Below are 19,555 nucleotides of genomic sequence, written 5' to 3' on the forward strand. Positions count from 1 at the left end.
GAATCTGACGTCTTGACTTTGAATTTGAAGCCCATTGTTGGTATTAGCTATGATACGCTCATAGGTTTTGTGAGGAAAGCATTTTCTAAACCTTAAGGTACTAATTGAATGTAAGTTGTTGCTGTTGGTTGTTTTTTTTTTCTCCATTTCTGTTGAGAGAATATGAAATTAATAGTGATCTGCTACGTTTATTGCTCTGATCATTCACAGTTAAGCTTGGGATCCCCCTCTTCCTAGAAGCTTCTCCATTCTAGATAATCATAAAATCATAGAATCACAGAATTAAAAGAGGCCTTAATTAAAGATTGTTTATTTCAACCCCTTTTGGAAGCATGAATCCCTTCTAAAATATCTCCAGAGCCTAGTCATCTAGGTTATGTTTGACCACATTCAATGACAGGAAACTCTTGATCTTTTGAGGGTGCCTATTTCTACTTCTGGACATCTCTAATCATTAGTAAGTTGCTTATACTGAGTAACAATCTGTCTTTCTGCCACTTCTGTTGGCCTCGTTCTGTTCTCTGGGGCCAAGCAGCATTTAAGTGTCCCTCAAATATTAGAATACAGTCCTCGTATTCTTGGCCTAGTTTTCTCTTCCTGAGTTCCTTGAACTACTCCCTGAATGACATAGTTTCAAGTTCCTTTACAATCTTGGCCATCTTTCTCATATAGACCTCAGTTTAGGAATACTTAAATTCTGAAAGTTCATTCAAGTATCATCTTCTCCCATAGAATTAATGTTATAATTTATAGTTAGGTCTTTACTGTGATGGATCCATGATCTCATTTGTGTGAGAACTCTCCATGAAGGGCAGATGGCCACACATCCATGCTTCTTCACGCTAAGCAAATCTCATCCATGTCTTTTCATAAATCTTCCATTTAAAAAAATCCCTCCTTCCCCCAATATGCTAGAGGCCTTACTCCAGCTCTTTTAGTATCCCTAAGATAACAATATAATACTTGGCCAACCATCTATTGGCTGGCATTGTCAATACTTGATTTGCTTCCTTTTCTGTTTACACCTATCTTTGTTGATGTTGTTTATACCATATCTCATATGCAAATAATTATGGCTAACATGTTGTGGCCTGCTTATACCTACCATGTGTTGTTGGATTATTTTTTTCCTCATCCCCTTGTGTTATCTTAAATTTTTATTCTTTATGGCATTGTCTGTGTTAGGGTTGGGAGAGGACGAGTAGGTAAGTCTGGTTCTTAAATGATTAGCAGGCAAAGGAGAGTCAATGATCCCATTGGAAATGGTTTTGGAGTGGTATGGTAGGGGAGGAAGAAGGCTCAAGTATAAATTCTGTTCCAGGGATTAAAGGAGCAGCCAGTAAGATAATCCAAAAGTCAAAGCCCAAAATTGAGGAGGTAATAATAAGGGAAAGCAAAAGGGTGGCAGTCTTAGTTTGAAAGCAAAAGCAAGTTGGGAGCGGTCTAGATGGCATATAAAGAATAAGAAATGGAAGAACACAGGCTTTGTAATGTGCAAAAAAAAAAAAAAGTAACCAGAGGCAGCATCATTTTATGCTTTCCTCTTCCTTCTGCCCTCCTAGGAGGAGAGATCCAGACACACAGCTCTGTAGGCCAACTATTCTCTTCCCAGTCAAAGACAACAAGGTAGTGGACTCGGGTACCACTTATCTCATTTATAGAAGAATTATCTAGGGTAGGCACAGTTTACCCCAGATTACTAAACAAGTTAGTAACTAAGCAGGGATTAGAACCCAGGTGTTCTGATACCTAACCCACTATTCTACATTTCCTCCAGAAAATCATAGAATCTCCTTATTAGGAAACATTTAAGAAATGATTCATTTTGGATTTTTCTTTTTTAAATCATAGCCCTTTCTAGCAACACAGAAAGGTCTGAATAAGTCATTTCTGCCTGGAGAGCAACGGCCGCTCCTTTACAGATTCTGATGGTGTCAGAGGCTGTATTCAATTGTCCTTAAGCTGCTTCATCTTTGTCAGATTTTTCACACATCAAACCAAGTTTTTTTGGTGTTTATTTCCCCCTATGAAGTAGCAAGGTCTCCTGTGTGGATTTTTCCACACCTAGTAGGCTGGGATGAAAGCAAGGGTGATCAAAAGCATTTAACCCCTGGTGGCAGCCTGGCAGGAAAAAAAAAATTAATGAAATTTAATGGTGGCTTTCACAGCCACCAAGCGTTCTGTGGAGACCGTTCTCTGAGACTGTCACATCAGATGAAGACTTGCCCTCCCTTTGAAGGACTGCAGAGTCCTTCTTTTTTGTTGACCTATGTTAGCAGGCATTCTGGAAAGTTTTTAGGCAAGGACAGTATGTTTTAGCTTGTTGGCAGAGTCAATGGATCCTGCCAGCTGGAAATGATGTCTCCCTCCTATCCCATCCTTTCCAGCTCTTTCACTGGTCCTCTATTAGGCACTGATCAGTATGATGTAGTAGAAAAAGCCCTCAAGTTGAAATCATAAGGTATGGATAGGGTAGAATCCCAGATCTTCTGCTTTACCTCTGTGACCCTGGGCACGATCAATCAACAAGTGTTAATTAAGTGCCTGATGTGTCCTAGGTACTGTGCTGGATATACAAATATAAAAATGAAAACATGGCAACCCTCAAGAATCTTATCTTCTATAGAGGAGACAACATGTACATAAGGTTTTAGGATCATAGATTTAGAACTGGAAGGAACCTTGCAGGTTGTCTCGTCCAACCCTCTTACTTTACAGAGAGGGAAACTGAGGTTCATGTAAATAATAAAGGACAGAACTGCAATTTTAACCCCAGCCTTTGATTCCAATATGGGCATCAGGAAAAAACTCGTGTAGAAAGTGGTGCATGAACTTAACTTTGGAGAAAACTAGGGACTTTTAAGGCAGAATTCAGGAAGGCACGCATTCCAGGCTTGGGTGGCAGTTCATGCAAAGACAAGGAGACAGGAGATAAGGTGCTGAGGAATAGCAAGGGGCCAGTTATATAGAGGATGTGAAGAGGGAGTAGAATGGGTGTGGGGGGAGTGTGAAATAGCCTGGAAAGGACGGTTAGAACCAGGTTATGAAGGGCTTTAAATGTCAAACAGAGAAGTTTATATTTTATCCTAGAGGGAAAGAATAGTCACTGTAGTTTCTTGAGCTGGGGAGTGATGTGATCAAACCTGAGATTTAACCTTACTTTAAAATCCTGTGTCTTAAATGCCAAGTTTTTGTATTTGTAAACAGATGATTGCATTTGTTCCTAGAGGCCATAAGAAGACAAGTGAGATTAGTAAATTGGGGCAATGGTAAATCACTTCTCTCAGAGCCTCAGTTTCTTTATCTGTAAAAGGAAGGAATTACATGAGATCAACTCCAGCATTCTTTATAGTGCAATCATCCTAATAATTGCCTTTTGCCTTCTAAAAATCTGTGACCTGTAAATGAGTAGATGATGAAGCACAGTGTGAATTCTGAGTCTGAGTCCCTGAGAATCTAGCACTTTAGTTATTTATGTATGTATCTTTTTTTCAAGATTGTAAGCTCTTTGGGGTGTGTTATAATCAGTGGTATGCTGATAAATATTTAACAACCAGCTTTCTGAAAATATATGACACACTTTTAAATTTAAGCTGTATTATTTAAACTTTTGCATCACTTCCTTAAGACTAGACAATCAACAAACAATAAATCAAGCTCTAGTTTGCTTGTTTCTGAGGTTTAAATCTGAACACTGAAAATTTAACAATCAGCTCACATCTTTCCCTTACTCATTGAATCCTCTCGTTTTCTTTGCTTAGGGCTTTACACATGGCAAGTGTTCAATAAATGTTTTTATTAATAAATTTAAAATTTTTAATTGTAAATTTAGCTTATATTTAATTGTAAATTTAAATTTTAAAATGAGGCTTTGAGGAATCAGAAGCAACTAGGATATTAAGGTGTAGAAAACTTGTGATATGAGCAGAATAGTTAAAGAAAGAATTGGCCTGGCTATTTTCAAATCTTTGCAGAATTATGAGGCAGAAAAGAGAGTATACTTTTATTTTGTCCAGAAGGGAGGCAAAGAAAGGATTTGCTAGTGATGAAAGCTGATGAACATTGGCAGGACTGCCTTGAGAAGTGATGAGCTCCTGTTCCTGTGTGATCATTCAGCTTGTCAGTGTTAGGTCCATAGAATCTTAGAACCTTGGATTTAGAAAGGACCTTAGAGGGTCCCTAAGCAAGTCTCCTCACTAAGGCAGGGATCATCTCCAGTGCTTAACACAATGTCTGGCACATGGTAGCACCTTAACAAATGCTTGCTGACTTGTTGACAGCAGCATACTTGACAAGAAGTCAGCAGGCATTTGCAATGACAGGGAGGATCACTACTCCTCAAGGCTGTACCTTTTGTTACTCTCTTGCTCAAAAACCTTCCTTAATTCCCTTCTGCCTTTATGAATAGCATGCCAATTACTTATCCTGGTATTCAAAGCCTCCCAGTCTGTCTTGAGCCTACTTCATTTTACATGATTTCTCATTCATGAATTCTACATTCCAGGTAAGCCAATCTAGTCACAGTTCCTGGGACTGAACTTGCCCTCTTCCACTGGCATGCATTTGCTCATGCAGTCATCCATGCCCTCAACACTATCCCAACCTGTTGACGTCTTTATCATCCTTCAAGTCTCACCTAAAGTACTCACCTCCTCTGCAATCCCTGAGCCCCTCTACCAACTAGATGTGATCTACTCCTTCCTATTTCAGTCTGCCTATGTCACTTTCCTGCTGAAGAAACCACAGTAGCTCCTTCTTGCCTCTAGAATAAAAAGCCACTCCTCTGTTTGACTTTTAAACCCCTTCACAGTCTGACTCCAGCCTACCTTCCTAGGATTATGGTACACCACTCTCCTAGCCAAACTGACTTGTTACTGTGATATACACATTCTATCATCTCATTATCTTTGTTCCCCAAACTTAAAATGCATTCCTGCCTCACCTAAAACTCACAGAATCTCTAACTTCCTTCAGAACTTAGCTCAGGTGGGACCCTACAAGAAGCCAATTGTGAGCCCCTCAGGGGAGAGTGTCTTTTCCTGGAAATGATATTATAGATATAGATGTGTGTACAAATACATATTTATATGTATATAAATATATACAATACGTATATGTATGTACAAATACATATATACATCTATATGTGTATATATGTTGTTGTTTAGTCATTTTCAGTTGTGTCTGATTCATATGACCCCTTTTGGGATTTTTCTTGGCAAAGGTACTAGAGTGGTTTGCTGTTTCCTTCTCCAGCTCATTTACAGATGAGAAAACTGTGGCAAACAGAGTTAAGTGACTTGCTCAGGGTCACACAGCTAGTAAGTGTTTGAGGCCAGATTCGAACTTGGGAAGATGAGTCTTCCTGACTCCAGGCCCAGCACTTTATCCATTGTGCCACCTAGTTGCCCTGTATATATACCATACGCATATATGTACACACATGTATTGTGTGACCTCCAGTTGGTAGTGTCCTTCCTCTAGAAATAATATATGTATATATATATAACTACATGTACATATACTTACATATATGTACATATTATATATACACAAATGTGCATATACATTTGTGTATGTTTATACACAGAATGTCCCAAAAAGCCTTAGTGCAGTCATAAATTATTACAGCTGAAAATTTATATATATATGTATATGTACACATACATACATATGTGTATGTGTGTATAAGTTAATTTTCTGTGTACGTGTTTTTCCATCTAGTAAAATACAAGCCTCCTAAAGGTGGAATCTGTTACCTTTTTGTCTTTGTATCCCCAGAGCCTAATATAATGCCTGGCACATAATCAATGCTTAAGAATTTTTTTTTTTAATTAATGGATCAGTGGATGAATGGATAGATAGATAGGTGAATAGATGGATGGATGGATAGATAGAAAGAGGGATGAAGGGATGAATATTTCTCCTCAGATGTCTGGAGATAAAGAATTAGAAAGTCAAATGTGTGTGCTCCTTCAGTATCCTGTTTGTTTTTGTCCTTCCTGCTATTTTGTGAAGGTACTGAGACCTGCCCAAATTGCGCTTTCTCTTTCTTGTGGGTCCCGCCTTTACCACAGGAATGCCGCCAGATGAGATTCTTCTGTTTGCGTAGCTCTGTTAAGGTACACCAGTGGTCACCAACGTTGTCTCCATTGTTTCCATTACCAGATTACGCTAGATTCGAGGCAAAAATCCATGACCTACGCGAGCAGATGATGAACCACAGCATGAGTTCTGGGTCCGGCTCCCTGAGAACCAATCAGAAACGTTCACTCTATGTCAGGTAGGCTTCTTGAATCACACTTGCATGTCTCCCATTTTCCTTCCTACTCTGGGAATGAATGGAAACCATCGTGTGATGTTGTAAAGCTCCATCCTTACCTATGTAGTATGGGGTGACATCTGTAGATAAGCCCGACAGCTAATGATGCAGCAATGCCAAGACTTAAAACTGAAACATGGCCAGTCATCTTTATCTGATAACCATTTGAGAGAGATTTTTGAAATTCCAAAATGTCAGTTAATAGCCCACACAATAGCTTAAAATAATTGTGATTTGGGGTTGGCTCTTACATGACCCTCTCCTTCACTTTTCTGCTATCATTAAAGGTGCAAAGCATGCAACTTGTCAAGCTTTTGAGCTCAAGGCCTTGTCAATTATTTTCTTTGGCAAATGAAGGACTCTTGTTAGGGTGCAGATTACTGTCCATCCCTGTCCTGTCTGTCAGATCTTTGCTGCATGGCCTATTGCAAGATTGGCATTGTTCCCATTTTCTTGGATTGAACATCAACTTTCAAAGTGTGAAAAGTCCATAAGTGCCGGGGTGTAAACTCCTCCCCTTTCCCAGTATGAACTGAGTGTTCTATGGGATTGGAATTTGGATCAGACTTTCAAGGAAGGCTTTCCTCTTAAATTAGTTAATCTTTTTTAGTGTTGTAGGGTTGGTAGAAAGCAGACCAGAACATGGTATAGGGAAGGAGTGGGAAGAAAGGTTTTAAGTGCTGGCAACTTACCAGTTAGAAAAGAGAATGAAGACAGCCTTAGGTTGTCTTCAACAGCCTTAGTTGCCATTCTTGGGAATTCTTTTGGCCTTCTTGGCAAGTATTATATTTACTCTGGTGTACTGATGGGAAGTAGAAAATTTGGTTCTTTGGGTTTTGCTTATATTCTTAAAGATTCTTGCTGGCCTAAGGAGGAGGAGATTCATTTCCCTGTGACCCTCCAAGAGACCTCCCTTATACACTGCTCATTGGTCAGACTCTGTAATCATTTCCCCTTATCAGTCATTTTCTAAATGACAAAATTCATTTGGTTCTTTGCTGACAGAGCTGTGTAATTTGCCACGGGGGACAAAAGAATCTTGAGTTTTAAATGCATACCAGGATTTGTTCATCACAAATGGTAGTACATCCCCACTCCCCTATAACACGCACCTCACCATCTAACACACATAGACCTCTTAAACTGACTTGAGAAATATTTGTAAGGACCATGCATACCATTCTTGCCAATTTACCAGTGTGCATGTTACCCTTGAGGTCCCTCCTTCATTTTAAGTGTCTAAAAATTGAGCTGCAAAGGGGGAAAAAAGTGAATAGCAAATATAACTAATGGAAATGGAATTTCCACACTTAATTTGGACGGGGAGAATGTTGGCTGTGCTACGGTTAAATTACATATGGAATCCTCGCTTAATCCTAAATATTTTTTGCTGCTGAAGTATAGTATCCATTGGCCCTTGCTTTTCATTTTCTTTTACTAGCATGAGGTGCTTGTTATAGACCCCAGATGACAGTTCTTTAATTAACATGTCATGTTGGTTCAAATGTGGCTATAAAGTTATCTTTTGTGTGTATTAGGTAGGCACAGCAGGGGGAAGAAGGGAGCAAGAATCCTGAAGCCTACAGGTTCTCTGGGGCCTTAATTTGCTGGGCCCCCTGACACATAGAGAGCCCCTTATTAATCGAAGGGCCTACAGAACCTCAGAACGCCTGAGGTTAAAAAATATATATATATGTCGCCCTTGCAAATTTGGCCGGCTGCTTTTCAGAAGATTATCTCGATACACCTCTGTGTAATCTGGGCAAGGAATGCTGATAATCGCCCCAGAGCCTGTCTGTTGTAGCAACATCTCAACCGTGATGGGAAGTTAATGACCCCCATTTGTCTCCATATCTTCTCTCCTTGAGTACTGTGGTACCAGTGCTCTTTGCTCTACAAGAATATTTCTTTTTTTAGTTGAAGATGTGTTTGCCTGAGGCATCGAATTGGGAAAATCCAATAGGTTAAGTGCAGAAGGCAGATAAATCATTTAACTCCCAGATAATGGGAAAGGAGGGCTAGAGTAAAGATTGGAGGGAGGACCAAATTTAAAAAAAAAGTCATTGGCTATTTTTAAAAATGAAAAAGTATGAAAAATTATCTTTAATGTACTATAAGCAGATTGTTTAACTATGTTGGTAATAGCTTAGTCATTTTCATTTTGTTATGGAAGATTAATAAAATTAAAGCAAATGATATGAAAATGCTATATGGAGATAATGTCTTTTAGTTGGAAATGATATTACTGAGATGCATAGGCTTTGAATCTTTAAAAATAATATGGAAAAGTAGTACAAACAGTGAGAGGAAGATTTTAAAGTAATTGTATTTCCTTGGTAATGTTCATCTTTGGGGAGATTCTGTCCCCAAAAATTTTTTTGATAGTTCAGGTACTTTGAAAAGTTCTGACATAGTTCATGGAGACATCTCCCAAATTATTGCTCTTTAAAAATCATTCCCTTGATATAGTGGGCTTTTTTTTTCAGTGGTTTATTTTGTTGTTGTTGTTTTTGTTTTTGTGGGGAGAGGGAAGGGAGGGAGGGAGTTGCTTTCCATGGCCCATCTCCTTTGTGAATAATGACTGATGTATAGAGATGCTACGTTTGGCTCACACACTTCTATTACACTCCAGAGTGGTCCCTGCTAGGGCACTGGTTATGACTTGTTTAGGTGGAGACCAAGTGAAGTCTTGTGTCATTATAAAGTGTTGGAAAATATAAGTGAAAGAAGGTAAATGAAGCTGTATGACATGAATTGAAAGAGAATTTTTTGCAAAGAAAATGTGTTCATGGATATAACTTGGCCCAGCTTGCTTCAACTAGACTATTAACTAACTAGTACCTGATGACTGTATTTGTTTTGCTGCTTCAACTTCATGTTTCCTCAAAGTGACCCAAATCAGGGTTTCTGTAGTATACAAGAGGTGAGAGACATCCCCAAGTCTCTTCAAGAGTGTTCTTGACATGTTGCTTAGAATAATAGAATTTTAAGATCAGAAGGTACCTTAGAGATCACCTTGCCCAGAGGCTCTTAACCTGGGGTCCGTGGAACACCAAAGGTTCTTGGAGATGAATTTCAATGGGATCCTTGAAGTTGGATGGGATCACAAAAAAAAAAAAAATTACATTTTTCAATATCAAGAATTTTATTCATTTAAAAACATTATTTGGGCCCATGACACACAAAAAAAGTTAAGAACCTTTGACCTGTCTCTAAGTCCTACACTCAGAGTCAAAAGCCTTGGGTTTTAATACAACCTATGACACTTTGTGTTAGTATGACCACCAACCACAGGCAAGTCATTTTTACTGGCCTGGGCCTCGGTTTCTTCGATAAAAAGAGGTAGATATGACTAGGTGATCTCCAAGGCCCCTTTTACCTCCAAGGTCTACAACTCCACAAGTACCCTCTGCCTACCTCACAGGGTTGTTGTGAGGAAAGGATTTTGTAAACTTGAAAAGCACTTGAAAAGTTTGTTGTGGCTCAACTCCTCTACCATTTTACGGAAAAGGAAACTGAGGCCCAGAGAGGAGATACAGATTTTGTCATTGTCAAGAAAGAGTTAGTGGCAGAGTCAGGTCTTGGTCCCTTCTCCACTGTACACACTGCTTCCCCCGTGTTCTCTCTCTTTTGAGATAATCACTATCCCACATCCTGGACTTAGTAGAAGACACTGTTTTTAGGTCAAGGAAGAGGGCAGCTCTCTTGTTTTCATCACTGAGAAACAATTTCAATTAAAAGAAGCAAAAATAATAGTAATAATGATGAATCAGCTTAAACCTGACTGATGATTTGGAATTAGGCAATGTGGCACATAGGAGGTACTTAGTAACAGCAATTTGTTTATTGATCACTTGAATCTGAGTAGTTTGTTTTGTTGGTTTTAAATGCCCAAGTCTCTGTTTCTCCTGCTCTGTCCCCAGAAGCAGAGATTCTAGAAAATGAGTTCCTAATTTAGAGACTATGAAGTTTTTCTTAAAATATATTTTGAAAACTCTGTTTCAATATAATTTGTTTCCATTATAATCTTGTGTTTTATTTCATGCATTTAAAATTTTATTATGAGAAAGGGTCCATTAGGCATCACTAGACTGCCAAAGGTGTTCATAACACCAAAAAAAGCTAAGAACCCTTGCTGTAGAATTTGTAGTAAGATAACCAAGAAAGCATGAAGACTCTTTGGCCTGTGTGAAGCAACTTAGTAGTCTCAGAATGGTGTTTGTACCCCCCAGAAACCTCTATCTCCTTTAAGAGTGGCTCTCCCCACCCTGTACTCCACCTCCTCCCCTCCCCGGACTCCCATTGGGAGTCCCATTTGGAATGATTCCACACAGCTTGTATGTAGATGCTAGCCTGCTCCCCCACCCAACCCAGGTCCTCCTCAGTGATCCTCCTCAGCCCAGTGTATCAGCCTGTTTGCCTGAATTACCCATGCCGGGCACTTTTCCCTTCCAGAGCGAGGCTCTTTCTGTGGCTGCCCTGAGGGACTGTCATCCCAGCTGCTTTCCAAATGCCAAATTACCAATCTGGTTGTATTCCTCTTTCCTCCCCTTGCCTTTTGTGTGGATTGCTTGACGTGCTTTGATGGTCTTGTACAAATAGAAATGACTCTTGATATGCATAGCACTGTACATGTAAAATGGGGTGGGGCTGGCATGTTTCATTTATATCTTGACTCTCTGTATTGTGCATTTCCTGCTCTGTGACTCTCATATATAGTTGTAGCATCTTAAAAGTAAATAAAAATATGTTGAAAACATTAATAAACCTTTTTTTTTCCAAAATGCTTTACAAGGCATTAGCAAATTCTTCAATCCAGGAAGCCATTAAGCTTCTGAACCTACAGGATATGGATATGATTGGGGGAACCTCCAGACTGGTCTGACCAGTTGGGATTTTAGGAGCCCCTTTTACCCCGCATTGCACACCCCAAAATGTCTATGCTAACTACTCAAGGTTGCCTCCAACATTTTCCATAGGGGGTAAAAGCCTTTAATTTTGGAATTTGAGAGGGAATAAAGGGACTTAAATCTACACTCAGGCATGAACTGACTGTGCTTAGATCCTTTCCCAAGACCTAGTTTTGAATGGGGGAGAAAATACAGGGGCACTGGTATCCTGAAATGATTGAGAAGAAATCTACTTCAGACTAGAAGAAATGGGCCCAGAGAGGTAAGGCTGGAGTCACCACAAACTCTCCTTCCTTCACAGTTTTTCCTAGGACTAGTCCTGAGGAGATTTCAAGAGAATTGTAAGGTGTATTCATATTGCACATTAAGGTTTACGAAGTTCTTAATGTAGCATTATCTCTCATTTTTATCTGCACAACAGCCCCGTCATGTAGTACTGACAGCCATTATCTTCACTTCATAAATGAGGAAGCAAAGATTCACAAAGATTGGGTCACTTATCCAAAATCACTCAGCTACAGCATGGAATTGCCAGGGCACAAACTTCTATCTTCTGATAACAAATCTAACTGTCTACTATGCCACCCCCTTGCCTTTTATAGATGTATTCTTACCCAGGTGAATCAAAGAAAATGATAAATTAAATGTCTTAGACAATCAATTAGTCATCTAATCAACATGACCATTGATTTAGAGATGGAAGAGATTCCAATCCCTCAATTTACATTTGAGGAAACTCATCTAACCAGAGACACTGTATCTTGCCCACGTATACACAGATTGTATGTGTCTAAAGTAAGATTCCAATCTAGCTCTTCCTAACTCCAACTGAAGCATTCTATCCCCTATATCACACTGTGCCCCATCCTTCTCCACTTAAATGTGTCTTAAAGATCAGCATTATTTGAAAGGGACTTGGGATCCCTTCCCCTGGACTTTAATGAGCTTTTACTAAAGAGCTTCATAAAAACTGGAGCCATGCAAAATCCAGTTATAGTTATGACAATATTCTTAAAAGTAGATATTGCTTAGGAAGAAGTGGATTAATAAGTAGATTAATTTAGCCAAGGTCATTATTCATCACATCATATATTGGTGATGATACATAAGATACCAGACTCTCAGGACCAAACACTTGCCACATGACTTTACCTCCCTTGGCCTCACCTGTACAAAAGTACAGACTAGATGATATCTCACAAATCTACCCAGGACAAGATGAGATGCTTTCATGATGCAAAAAGAAATGAAATATTGCAGAATTATAAGCAGTGAAAATTAGTCATGTCTACCAGAGTCCCAAATGAAACTTTCTTCAGAATAATATTTGGATTTGCTTCCCTGTCTTATAAGCATTGGGGTTATTCTTATTGGAACCTAACCCTGTGATGGAATCATATGAGCAAAACAAGTTCTGTTTTTTAAAGAAAGTCTTCAGGGGGAGATTGGAATGAGTCTCACCATGTCCCTCTTCTCCATCTTCCTCAATTCCCCCTGTCCTTACACACATTTTTACATCTGGGTTAAATCAGTTTAAAATGAAAAATAAATAATTCCAATTGCTTCTTTAATATTTACAAAGTGGTTTCCTCATGATAAGCCTTTGAAGTTGGGGTATTATAGGCCTTGCTTTCCCTATTTTGCTGATGAAGAAACTGAAGACTGAGAAAGGAATTGCCCAAAGGTATAGAGCTGAGAAATAGCAGGTCCTCTGATTCCAAGTTCATTGTCCTTTTCACTGCGCCTTACCTGTCATTTGGTCTCTTCACAATTCTGGATGATTTTCCAGAGTTGAGAAGGAGAACCCAAGTAAAATGGACCATACAGGGTTGAGGGCCAGTTCACACTTTTATCTGAGAGATAGCATGGTTAGTAGACATAGGGGTGGCCTTAGAATCGAGAAGACCAAGTTTCAAACCCTACCTCTGATACTTTCTAGCTGTGTGAACCAGGCCAAGTCACTTAACTTTTCTAAGCCTCAGATAATTTCCTAAGACTAATCTACCAAGGGAAGGTGTGATCTTCATATCTCCTACCGATAGAGTCACACTTCCTTGAGTATTTACTTCTCTGTTTCATAAGTCACCAGGGCTAAAAAATTTGTCTCTGAACAACTTTTTGGTGATAAACTTTCCAGCACTTAACTAGGCTGATCTTAAACATTAGATTGAATTTTTCTTCAGACCTATCCCTGAAGTTTTTCCTTCCAGAATTTGCCTCACCTCCTAACCCCACTGGAATAACCTTCAAGATACACTTCTATGCCACAGTGAGACATAGGAGTAATTCCTGTCCATCAATTAAAGCCCAATTTAAATGATACCCTCTCCAGGAAACCTCAGATTCCCTGGTCAATCAGTAATGACCTTTCCCTCCAGACATCCCATTGGACTTTATTTTGCACTAATCTAATAAACTCATCATATTATAAATTATAGTTATCTGTGTTCGTGTCTTCTCTCCTAACTAGAGTATATGTCCATGAGATCATAGTGTGTGCCTTATCTAAACTTTATATCCCAGCACAGCGATTTACACAAAAGAGGTATTTTATAAATGTTTGTTTTTCTTTAGGGAAAAGTGGTATTCTTACTAAAAGAACTAACAATAAGAGAAAGGAAAAATTAAAGATAAAAAATTTACATGCTTATGTAAAGTAATATTAACTATAGTCATGAATTTGGATTATTTACCATGTATGTCAAATTCTCAAACAGCACAAGAATGATATCATTAAATGTATCCAATTAACTTTGTTGAAAGTTTTATTTTAACATCAGTCTTGAAAGAATGTATACTCATTCAGTCTTTTTTTAATTAAATTTTTTGGAATGAACAAAAATCTAATTCTCTCCCTCTCTATTCTCTCCCACTTAGAAAAGTATGTGTGTATGTGTGTGTGTATAAGTATATGCCTATACACATATATAACTATATAATTCTCTCATACATTTGTAGCATGTGTATATACGTAAATATATTTATATAAATTGTATATCTATACATATATATATATATTTATTTAAGCAAAACAAATCTCCATATCAACCATTCCCAAAAATTATATGTTTTTCTCTTTACCCTGAGTTCATCATCTTTCACTCAGGAGGCAGGTAGAATGCTTCATCATCAATCTTCTAGAATTATGGTTAGTCATTTCATTAATTATTAAACCTTTCAAAGTTGTTTGTCCTTACAGTATTGTTGTTGTTACATAAAGTACTCTGATTCTGCTCATTTCTCTGGATCAATTCATATGTCTTCTCCCTTTCATCATCATTTTTTAATAGTACAATCATATTCTACTGCATTCATATGTTGTAATATGTTCAGATATTCCCCATTTGGTAGGTACTCTTCTTTCTTAGTTTCCACTTCTTTGCCACTGAAAACATATGCAATGTATCACACTTACGGACGTCTCACCTTTTCAGAAGAGTGGGAGGAGACATCTTCTCACATTGCTCCTTTGAGGCTGTGCTTGTGCCTTACAGTTCTGCAATGTTCATTTTTTCACTTATTTTGTGGTGGTTGTTCTTTCAATTTACATTGTTGTACTCGTTGTATATGCTGGTCTTTTTAGCACTACCTGCTTCTTTGCAACAATTCATGTAAGTCTTTCCATCCTCCTCTTTACTCATCATACTTTTTAATTTCTTATGGCACAGTAATATTCCACTACATTCATGTACCATAATTTGTTTAGTCATTCTCCAATCAATGGACATCTATTTTGTTTCCAATTCTTTCTTGCTACAAGATGTATTGCTGTAATTATTTTGGTGTATGTTTTTATATTGAGTATTTTTGTTAACAATTTATCATCAAACTCAAATTTCTTCAAATAAGCTTTTTCAAGCTTTGCTGATTTCTCCAATGTGATTTTTATTTCATCTTGGGGATTGGAAAATTAGAACACATTTGCAGTTTTTAAATGGGAGCTCATGGGGAAAATGGACTCTCATATACAGAATTTGCTGCATAGCCAACCTTTCAAGAAATACGTCACAGAATACCAATTTATTATTTAATACAGTAATTTAATAATAAGATTCATTAAGTGATGCTATCAGCTATAGCTGTAGTCTTTTGTAAGCATCAACAGCAACAAATGGCGTTGTGGAAATGGATGCACAAGGGCATAAAACAATCTGCCTTGTAGTGATTTGAAGTCAAGTTAGGGAGCCAGGACTGTACTTAAAAAGATCAATCACAATACATGATAGCTTATGCCAAATGCCAGGTGAATGATGCAGCAATACAAGGGTTCAGAAAAAGAGGCTAATACTGAGGACTGATTTAATCAAGGAAAGTTTCTCATAAGACGGGATTGGAATTGGGTCTTAAAGGAAAATTAGAATTTATAGAAATTGCAGACAAAGCCAGGATCAGAAAATCATGCCTCTATGTTTGAGAATCACGCTCCTGTGTTACTGTCCACAAGAGGCTTTGAGACTTCACAATAATACATGCAATGAATCTTATTATTAAACAAATACTTCCACATTACTAAAATATGGCATTAAAATATGATATAAACATAAAATATATTCACTTACAAGAAGTAATATTTTTGAAATGCCCCTTGTTTGGGGGGGGTATCAATCAGGGGATGACTGAACAAAGTATGGTTTATGAATATCATGGAACATCATAAGAAATGGTGTGCCACAAGAAATGATGAAAGGGATGATTTCAAAGAAACCTGAAAAGATTTTTATGAACTGATACAGAATGAAGTTAGCAGAACAAAACAATTTATATAATAACAACAACCTTGTAAAGCCTTTGACAGACTTAAGAACTCCAATCAACACAATTACCAGCCATGGTAATTCTAGAGGTTCCAGAGGACTCATAATAAAACATTCTACCCATCTCCTGTCAGAGAAATGATGGATTCAGGAAGCAGAATGAGATATGTGGTTTTTCAGACAAGGCTCATGTAGGAGTTTGTTTTGTTTAACTATCTGTATTTCCTGTAAGTGTTTTGTTTTCATGTTTGTTTTTGTTTTTCAAATGGGGGAGTTAGAGAGAAAAATAGATTTTTATTGGTTGAAATAAATTTCATTTGAGAGAGTTCCCTTTCTTATAATATATTGCTTCCTAGGTATCTCTCTTGCCTTCCCTTAGTTCCAACTCTTGGAGCAGGTATAACTGGAAAATAAAGACTCCATGAATACTAGTTTAAATGAATTATATTTAAGAAATAAATAGTTTAATTCAGGAAGAATTTACTAAGGATCCATTTTATGCTAGCCATAGTTCTAGATGCTGAGGATACAAAAACAAAAACTAAATAATCTGTGTCCTCAAAGAGTTCACTGCTAAATAACAAAGACAGAACTTTAATTGTTAGCTACCACAATTGTTGATGAAGCTAATCCTGGTGGAGCTTCCACTTCCAATCTTGGTCTCCTCAAAGCTTTGCTTCTAGAACTGTTCTCATGCCCGATGTCTGTCTTCTTTCCATTGTCCCTAGCCTCTGATCCCAAAGCAGATATTGTAAGTCATGGCTTATGGTTTTTCCAGTTTCACTTAAGAGAACTGTCCACCTTGCCTTCCCCCATTTATCCCATTTCAGCACTTCATAACCAATACCTGGGTGCCCTACCTGTGTTCAGCCCAGAGAAGCTGCCTTTTTGATGAATATCTTTTCTATGCTATTGTACTGTGGGTGATCCTGTCTTTTCACTTGATGTGAAGGATGGCTTGAACTCCACTTGGATAGAGCTACTCAGCAAGCTGGTTGAGACATTTGTGGTAGGTTCACATTTTGTACCATTTGAGAACCTTGGATATGATCACTGTTCTGCTGGTCTTTTATGGTCAGCAGCTTGATGCCATGGTAATGCCTCCCTCTGGGTACCAGGCTCTCAAAGGACCATTGGTCTTTATGATTTGGTCTTCCATTCACTTTTATTTTATTTTTTTAATGCTGAACTTTAATAGCATATAAAAAAAGAAAGAGTGTTTCCTTTTATGAAATTAGACAGAATATGAGGTTGTACATAAAACTGAAAATTTCTATTATATACAGCTTGTTTTTTCCTTCATTTGTGAAGCAGAACAAGGCATATATGTGGTAGGTATATAATGAAAGTTGGTTATTTAAACATGTGCGGCTAGTAGATTCACTTGGGTTGTGGTTTCAGCAAAAAGGAATGAGGGAATTTGGTTTGCTTGGCTACACAGATTTGCTACAAGGGTTTTGATAATATATTATTTCCCTATAAGGATAGAAAGGGAGGGAGAACTGGATTTAGAATAAAAGGTCCTGGGTTTGAATCTTGGCTCTTTTGTGTAACCATGGGCAAGTTGCTTGACCTCTCTGGGTCTTAAGGTCTTCCTCTTTAATGTGTGGGGATTAGACAAAATGACTTCCAAGGGCTCCTTCTAGCTCAGAATCCCATTATCTTTTATTCCTATGAAAGAGAGTCTTATAAAGCAAAGCAGCCTCATTTTATTAGTTTAACAAGCCCCAGTTTATTGGCAGAAACTTGGTTTTCCATGCTAAAGAGGAATAGAAACTACTATTCTTTGTGAGTCCTCCTTTTATAATTTAACCTTTTTCCCTCATTCCCCCTCTCCAACCTCTAAATGGCCCTCATGTGCCTTGATGCAGATACAGCTTTACATGTTCTGATAGCAGCTGTCTTTAGTCTTGGGGTCCCTAGCCTTAGATTCAAAGTTTTCCCCCACTTTATTGAGAGAATTCACACTTTTTTCAGCTAGCTCATTCTTCTTTTAGCTCATTTCAGAGGTTATAGGGGTCAATCAGTAAATCATTCAGAAAGTTTTATTAATCACTTACTCTATAACAGGCTTTATACCAATGATACAAGGAAAGGTAAAAACAGTCCCTACCCACAGAGAGGACAGCTAAGTGACATAGTATAGAGCATTGGCCCCATCTTCATGAGTTCAAATCCAGCCTTAGACACTTGCTAGTTGTGTGACCTTGGGAAAGTCACTTAACCTTGTTTGTCTCAGTTTCCTGTAAAATGATCTGGAGAAAGAACCACTCAAGTATCTTTGCCAAGAAAACCCCAAATGGGATCAGGAAGAGTCATAAGAGTCGGACACAGCTGAAATGACTCAACAACAACCCTCAGAGAGCTCACATTTTTATGGGTGAGTCAACATATTTAAAGACAATAAAACAAAATAAAATCGAGGTGCATTGAAGATACATAGAGAGTGGACAAAAAGTAATCATAGAGGGGAAGGAGCTGGCTAGCAACTGGAGAACGGGGGAGTGCCAAGAAAGGCCTCCTCAGAAGGTAGAATTTAAACTGAAACCTGAAAAAAAGCCAAGGAAACTAAGTATAGGAGGTAAGGAGGGAAAGCATTCCAGGAATGGGAGACAGCCAATGCAAAGGCTTGGAAATAGGAGATGGAAGAGTATGATGTTCCAGAAACAGCAAGTAAGTTCTGTAGCTGGATCTTGTATGTGTGGAGGTGAGTAAAGTGTAAGAAGATCTGAAGGTCACATCATGAAAAACTTTAAAACAATGGATTTTATGTTTGATCCTGAAGGTAATAGAAAACCACTGGATTTCTTGTCTAAGAGGATGAGATGAGGCAATATAAAGCTATATTTTAGGAAAATACTTTTGGCAGCTGAATGAAGGATAGATCAGAATTGGTCATATCCTCATAGAATGCTTTTCTAGTGCCTCATCATGTTCAGACATGCCCTCAGCAAAAGAACAAAGAGCTATATGCTTCCATGTAGTTGCATGTAGTATTTTCCTGTTGTGAATGGGTGTGTTCATGCCATCATTGATCTGCCTCACACTTATCTTCAACTGTCAGTATTTGTCTAATGCTCTTGGATGGCTCTTGATGGGCAAATGACTCTTCAAAGAATGCTGTCTTCTGTGGTCATTATGAGTCACAGGCATGGAGTGGGACAGGTAGAGTTGGCATCCTTAAAGTCTGCTGCAGTGGGAAGAGACTTTGTCATTACAGATGCTTCTCTTTTTTAAAACACTTAGCATAGTGCTGGCACAAAGTAAGTGCTATGTAAATATTAGCTATTATTATTATTAATTATACTAACCAGAAGCTTTCCAATGTATACTCTATTGAATTTGATATTGATAATTACATCAGATGGGATTTTGATAGCTCTTTGGACACACTAGTGCAGCTCCTCAAATTGTATGGATCCCAAATGCACTTAGCTTTGAATGGCAATTCAATAAAGAGGTGTTAATGCAAAAACACACATGACCTTGGGAAGGAAGGCTGGAAGATGGGGAGGGAGGAAGGAAGGAAGGAAGGAAGGAAGGAAGGAAGGAAGGAAGGAAGGAAGGAA

At 38.2% G+C, this 19,555-nt stretch overlaps 1 protein-coding gene across 3 annotated transcripts in view; it reads left to right on the top strand.

Moving 5' to 3' along the window:
• The window catches only part of DLG2 (discs large MAGUK scaffold protein 2), a 1,559,742-nt gene that overhangs the window by 1,331,550 nt on the left and 208,637 nt on the right, over window positions 1-19,555 (top strand). For all 3 annotated transcript variants that reach the window (XM_027848244.1, XM_027848243.1, XM_027848245.1), the window contains one exon: window positions 6,169-6,283. In XM_027848244.1, coding sequence (XP_027704045.1) covers window positions 6,169-6,283 — 115 coding nt within the window. The remainder of the gene's footprint in view (window positions 1-6,168; window positions 6,284-19,555) is intronic.

The sequence above is a fragment of the Vombatus ursinus genome, unplaced genomic scaffold (assembly GCF_900497805.2).
Source record: "Vombatus ursinus unplaced genomic scaffold, bare-nosed wombat genome assembly UNPS02005659.1, whole genome shotgun sequence".
Lineage (NCBI taxonomy): Eukaryota > Metazoa > Chordata > Mammalia > Diprotodontia > Vombatidae > Vombatus > Vombatus ursinus.